Source organism: Myotis brandtii, unplaced genomic scaffold (genome assembly GCF_000412655.1).
Source record: "Myotis brandtii unplaced genomic scaffold, ASM41265v1 scaffold1750, whole genome shotgun sequence".
Classification (NCBI taxonomy): Eukaryota; Metazoa; Chordata; class Mammalia; order Chiroptera; family Vespertilionidae; genus Myotis; species Myotis brandtii.
The window spans coordinates 553,607-560,649 of record NW_005356477.1 but is presented as its reverse complement, the minus strand read 5'-3'; the positions used below and the strand labels follow the sequence as shown (position 1 = coordinate 560,649).

Here is a 7,043-nt window from a genome sequence, read left to right as displayed (position 1 = left end):
GAGATCATAGGGGCAGCTGAGAGGTGCTTAGAGCAGAGGAGACCACGGTGCTGGCAATGCCATTCCCCACAGAGCAGCCTGGGGCCTGGGCTGGGGACGAGCTGGGATGCTCTAGAGGACTGGATCCAGAAAAGGCTCTACAACTGCCAGCAGCTGCCAGTGGCCAGCCGCTCGAGGGACACTCCCCCAGGAGGTGAGTGCTGGTGTGAGAAGAGACAAGTCATCTTTTCTGTCAGAGAGCAGTTCAGACAGCCGCCATGTTGGCTGCATGGCTTCCAGCAGAAGTAAGTTTGTGGAGGTTGCAACCCAGGGAAGTTTAAAACAAAAGCCAGCTAATTCCAAGCCTAACAAACCATTTTCTTCCCCACCTGAGGCAAAGCGGGCGGGGAAAGGAAAAAACCCCAAGGTTTCCAAGTGGCAGAATGGAAGGCGGTACTTGGGTGCCTGCCGAACTGGGAAGGGCAGAGAAATTTGCAAAACCCCGCCCAGCATCATGTCCATTAAACATCCAGTTGTCAGCGTTGATATTAACTGGGATGGGACCAGGACAGGAGGCAGGTGTCTCGTGCCTGCTTGTGACGTCACAAACCCGCGCAGGCCAGCTGAGGCGGAACTAAGGCTGACCTTGGGGCACGCAGCAAGAGAATGGGCGGTTCTTGAATGAGGATGGACCTCATTCCAAGGGTGGTCCTGGAGGCATAGGACTCCCAGCCAGATTAGCGTGTCCTTTCTTTGAACAGAAAGGGCGATCATAGTTAACAGCATAATTCAAATCCCTGTTACAAAATTAGTCAAGAAAATGCTTTAGGTAATAGTTGGCTTTGAAAATCTCAAAGTTGTTAAGATATAAAGCTTTTCAGTAAAAATCTAAAAGAGAACAAGGGCAGACAAATGGGATCCCTTGAATTGCCTCGCCCCTCCCCATGCCACCGGGAGACAACCTGAGGAAACATCCAAGATGGCCGTTCACAATCCCAGCCTCCCCCTCAGGCTCCAACTGGCCCTGTGGCCACCACGCCACCAGAAACCAGCTTTCCTGGGCTGCGAAAGAGTTCAAGCCTCTACTGGAAGACCCACCTAGTGTAGCTGGCCAATCAGATCAATTTCTAGGCCCACAAGTATATACATGGACCGAATTAATGTCCATTTTAGGAATCCTATTCTCGGGAGAAGAGAGAGCTATGGTTCGAAGGTCAGCTATGGCAGTCTGGGAGCGAGAGCACCCGACTGGCCCTGGGCACTTCCAGCAGAAGTAACATTTCCCAACCAGGAGCCCCAGCGGGACCATAACAACACGGACCATAGAGGGCACATGAGAGACCTTAGGGAGCTCATCATTAAAGGGATTAGGGAAGCAGTTCCCAGTCTCAGAACCTAAATAAACCCTTTAGCATTCAACAAGGCAAAGAAGGGTCTTCCGAATTTACCAAGACTAAGAGATCAAATGAGAAAGTGCTCTAGGCCAGACCCTGAGGACCTGTTGGGCCAAGAAATATTATAAGTTACATTTGGTCACCAATAGTTGGCCTGACATCTCAAGAAAGTGGCCTAGGGAAGGGCTGGCCTGGAGCACTTGTATCTCTAAGGAAGAATATAGCAGTTTACACATAATTTTCCAAAGTCTTAGGTAACTTAAAACTTTGGAGTTTGCTGAATTAAATAATAAAAATTATTAAATAGCTAGGTATTTAAAAATGAAATATACGTGTGGTAAAATTTCGCCTAGTTTATAATACTTTATTGGCCTGATTTTTAAAAAAAGAGGGTTAGTTGGTCTGAACCAAATTTTTAATATTAAAACTGGTTTAAATTTAATTAATGTCTTTTAGAATAATTACAAAAAGTGTGTTGATAAATGTTAATCTAAGAAATGCTGGCTGTTTATTTTTTGGTAAATCATTGAAAAATTAAGGTTTCTAAGAGTGAAGAATTCTAATACATTTAAAAAAAAGAAAGAAAGAAAAGGTCTGTACAAGTTGTAGAAATACTTAATGGAAGGACGGGCATGGTTATGCATTTTGAAGGAAAAAGAAGGTGGTTTCTATAGGTGGTTATTTCTGGAAATTGTAAAAATGTTTTTGAAAGTTGTAAGACTGTCCGTGGAAATTATAACAAGTTTATTATAAAGAAATGTTAAAAAGAAATTGATGTAATGATACAGGCCAGTAAGCCAAGACAGAGCAGAGAAACTGAAATATTAAAACAGCAGTTTGCAACCACCTAGAAAACTCTGTCTTCCCTAAACCAAGGACACTTAAGAGTCAATGATTTGCATTTTGCCTCCCTAAACAGAGGGTAAATAGCTTATGCCAAAGTTCTCAGGAAGACTGACGGGAGAAATCCAATTAGTGTCATTTGCTGTCCACACCCAAGGACAAATGAAATTAGAAAATGAGCCTTATTTTGGTCAGTTCTTTTCTAGTAAAATAATTATGTTATATTAATCAGGTATTTAATAAAAAGACCATCTTTTAATCATAGGAACTGAAGTTTGCTGGCCTATGTTCTGAAAGGGCGAGGACTACGCCCTCCATCTTGCCCCAGGGTAAGGGCTACGCCCTCCATCTTACCCTGGATCCTCCATTTTTGGGCAGCCATGTGCTCGGCAAGGCTTCTTCCCAGAAGCCCAAGCCTCTGCTAGCCACACCCAGGATTTCTTTAAACTAACCAATGACAATCAAGGGAAGTGCGCGCCATAGATATGACCACATCCTGTGTAACAAGACACCGACTTGCGTCTGGCCAATCGGCAGGGCCCACAGTCCTCTCTCCTCCCCTTACTCCAACCCCCTATAAAACCCCTCTTCCCACAGGGCTAGCTCTCTCTCTGCCACTTGCTGCTGCATTAGTAAGGAGGGTAGGGGAGCCAAGCCCGGGCTTGAATAAAGACTCTTATGCTTTTGTATCGGACACGGCTGGCTCCCTGGTGTGGTTTCTTGGGGATCCTGAAATCTGGGCATAACATGTTCCTGTCAAATACACTTCAATATATAATCTTTTGGTAAAATCAAGTTTGACAACCTTCCTAGGGTTTGAATTTTAAGAAAAGTTTTTTTTACCTGGAGTTGGCTGTAGGTGATTCCAATAGGCCCTGGAATGCCTCAAGATCTTCCTACAATGGAAACCAGGGACCAATTTCTTAAGAACTGTGTACTGGGAATCTCTTCTACTTTAATCTCTCTCAGGTTAGAAGGTCTCCTGACCCAAGGCCATCGTGAGTTTCCAGTTCATCGCCATCAACCTGAGGACTATGTTTGTTCTAATCAAGACTTGGAAGGGAAGCAAGTTGGATCTCTCCTGGGAAGGACCCTTCCTGTCTTGCTTACCACAGAGACTGCTGTTCGGACTGCAGAGCGAGGTTGGACCCATCACACATGGGTTAAGGGTGGACACACCTCAACTTGGACAGCCATACCAGGACATGTCCCCTTGAAATTGATGCTAAAAACTGTGAGCTGTCTTAATAACCATGGTGTACTGGGCTCTATTTGCTTTAGGAATCTGGCAAATTGCAGGGGCTTACAATGTGGGCTGGAGAAATATGTACAATCTGGATCATGCTTACCCAGTTAAGTTACTGGTTATAGATCACTTGAATGACTTGGATATTTCAGCCTTTAGGTCAAAAGATTGGCTAGGACTAGATTTAGGAGTAGATGTCACAGGACAAGATTCCCTAGGCCCATGGTTGGCAAACTGTGGCTCACGAGCCACATGCGGCTCTTTGGCCCCTTGAGTGTGGCTCTTCCTAAGCCTTAGGAGTACCCTAATTAAGTTAATAACAATGTACCTACCTATATAGTTTAAGTTTAAAAAATTTGGCTCTCAAAAGAAATTTCAATTGTTGTACTGTTGATATTTGGCTCTGTTGACTAATGAGTTTGCTGACCACTGGCCTAAGGCATTGGCAGCTTTAGTGACGAGTGAGCTGGAGCCTGGGATCGAGGGTCCTTTCTCTGATGCACTACAGAAATGGTGTCCACCCTCACCCCTTTGATTAGGAGCTGCAGTGATGGGTGTCACATCATCCCATGTGTGTATGGGGAGTCTTACCCAAGGGTTAATTGGAACCGCATTGACCAAACAGCAAAGCAGTCTCCTCCTGGACACTGCAGAGCATGAAAGTCAGTGAATGTCAGCCGCGTTTGAAGAGAAGTGTTTAAATAAAGAAAAGGGGGGAAATGTGAGAATAAACAAGTCATCCCTTTTCTGTCAAAGACCAGTTTAGACAGCCGCCATTTGGGGCTGTGTGACTTGGCAGCCGCCATGTTGGCCGCATGGCTTGCCACTCCCCTGGGGGCCGCCATCTTGAAACAGCAAAGGCTAACCCCTCCCTTTGAATTAGCCAGTCATGAAAAACTGTGCACCTGAGCTTTAATCAAGAGCAAAGGACAGGTCACGTGGGTCAGGGGTTATAAGCCCGCCTGCTCTGTGCGTGCGCTTCCAGACCATGTGCGCACCCTTCTGCCTAGAAGTGAAGATGTCTGCTGGTGCCTGGCTCCCGAGTATGTTTATGCTTCGTGTTCTGCCAGGACCCCTGACTTGGGGGCTCACCTTATTTCTGACACTGGGACACCTCCCAGCACTGCTACAAGGTGCAGGTTGACCAGCCAGCACTCTATTCAGAAAAAAAAAGATGTTTGGAATGAAATTAAGAATTATCCAACCTGTGGGAAGAACAGTTGCTCCAGTCCCTCGCTCATCTGCCTGGCTCCTGGCTGCAGAGCCGTCAGGGAGGGCCCTGCACACTGCCCAGCTGTGCCCTCGGTGCCACCCACTGAGCAGCACACTCTCCTCGTTGAAGCACAGGGACAGGGCCATGCTGAATCAGCCTGAGCGCGCGCTCTGGGAGGCTCAGGAAGAACGCTCCGGACACGGTGCAGCACCGACGACTGGCTGATGCTGCTGGATTACACACTTCAGAGTGGTTAAAAAGCTAAAATGTATGTCACACATTTTTTTTATTGATTTTAGAGAGCGGAAGGGAGAGAGAGAGAGAAACATTGATGTGTGAGAGAAACATTGGTTGGTTGCCTCCCACAGGAGCCCCAGCACATATGGAACCTGCAACCTGGGTCTGTGCCTGACCTGGAACCAAACCGCCCACCTTCCCATGTATGGGATGACGCTCCAACCAACTGAGCCACCGGCAAGGGCACATGCAAATGTTACGCATATTTTACCACAATAAAATCTTTAAGAAAAAGGAGGAAGAGGAGGAGGAACATTAGGACTTGCCAGGAGGAAGGGGAGGAAGGGGAGGAAGGGGAGGAAGAAGCCAGCAGTTTCACCACAGGTGTGTCCCACCACAGAGCGGACAGAATGAGTATCAGGCTGTGCTAGTATTTTTTCTTGCAAAACAGAAAAGAAAAAATGTGACCTTCACTCACGTGGAACCTGTTTAAGAGTGTGGCCCTGTCACGGCAGCCGTGGTGTGGAGTGCTGACCTCAGTCCCAGGTCCCAGGCGGCCGTCACCCAGCACAGTCTCTCTCGCCACAGGAGCTCTCCTAAGACACAGCAGAGCTGGCTGCAATGTGCTGTCAGTTTCAATGCAGTGGGTTTTAAAACCTGGGAGCCAATTTAGATAAATTACATTCTGAACAAATGGGCAACAAGCATGAATATTCTCTCTTGGGTTCGTGCAATTTACTATGAGACTTTCCTTTTCATTTTATTTAATGATTGCTGCTAAAAGTGACAGTTACTGGCAAGAAAGTTAATTAGAATTTTAAAATTTGTTTTGTGCCCTAACCGGTTTGGCTCAGTGGATAGAGCAGCGGTTCTCAACCTGTGGGTCTCGACCCCTTTGGTGGTCGAACGACCCTTTCACAGGGGTCGCCTAAAACCATCCTGCATATCAGATATTTACATTACGATTCATAACAGTGGCAACATTACAGTTATGAAGTAGCAACTAAAATAATGTTATGGTTGGGTCACAACATGAGGAACTGTATTTAAAGGGCCAGAAGGTTGAGAACCACTGGGATAGAGTGTTGGCCTGGGGACTGAAGGGTCCTGGGTTTGATTCTGGTCAAGGGCACATGCCCAGGTTGATCAATTATTCTCTCTCATCACTGATGTTTCTTTCTCTTCCTCTCTGAAATCAATAAAAATATTTTTTAAAATCCTATATAATAAAGAGGTAATATGCAAATTAACCCTCACGCCATCACAAGGTGGCTGCACCCACAGCGGAGGCGGGGTTCCTGTAACAAACTGTAACGAGCAATCAGCAGGGACCTGAGGCTGCGTGGTGCTGAGGTGGGGGCCCTGAGGCTGTGCCCCCCGCCCGACGGGGGTGGGGCCAGCCGGGTCTGGATCTCGCATGATTTTGAGGCGTGAGCGGGTAGGCGGGGACTTGACTCTGGGCCCCGCCGTGCGCCCCAGACGCTGACAGGTGGAAGATCTTCATATACATTTTACTAATTTTCTTTCATCTCTGACACTTCTATTATAGAGAAAGGGCAAATAGCAATATGAAAATACTTCCTCTAATTAACTCACTTTTAATGTGTACGAATTACCGGGCCACTAGTAAATAAATAAAATTAAAATGTGTTTTCTTTTGAAAAAGACATTTAATCCCTCATCATATTAGATACATCTAAATTATTACATCTTTTTAGGTGCGAAATTGAGACAGGAGCCTTACAATATTATGTGGCCCAATAAAAGATGCAGTTAAGGTAGTTTAAAATCTAGAATAGCAATGTAATATGGTGTAATGTTTAAAACTGTAGGTGCAAACGGCAGGAGGAAAAGCTAAAAATGGCCAGCCCTCGCCTCTGGAGAACAGGACGCAGACATGAACAGGAGTGGGCACATGGGAGGTGTGGAGGGTGGGTGGCCCGCTGGGGGGGCACCCCTGGAACTGTTTGCTGCCATGCCTGTGGGACCCCCTGCCTCCCCAGCAGGCGGCGCTGGGGCATCATCGCTGCTCTCCCTGCGCATCCTCAGAGCTGGGTTCCAAGGCGCCCAGCGGACCTGAACTCTGAGCCCCATTCCCGGTGAAGCCAGCCTCAGGGGGAGGCCAGGGGGC

General features: G+C 46.9%; 1 protein-coding gene across 1 annotated transcript in view; it reads right to left on the bottom strand.

Annotated features, from left to right (window-relative positions):
* Positions 1 to 4,821, bottom strand: part of MUC21 (mucin 21, cell surface associated) — a 30,419-nt gene extending 25,598 nt beyond the window's left edge. Inside the window, exon 1 of the mRNA XM_014537272.1 lies at positions 4,779 to 4,821. Within this exon, the coding sequence (XP_014392758.1) occupies positions 4,779 to 4,821 (43 nt within the window). The remainder of the gene's footprint in view (positions 1 to 4,778) is intronic.
* Positions 4,822 to 7,043: the final 2,222 nt, after the last annotated feature.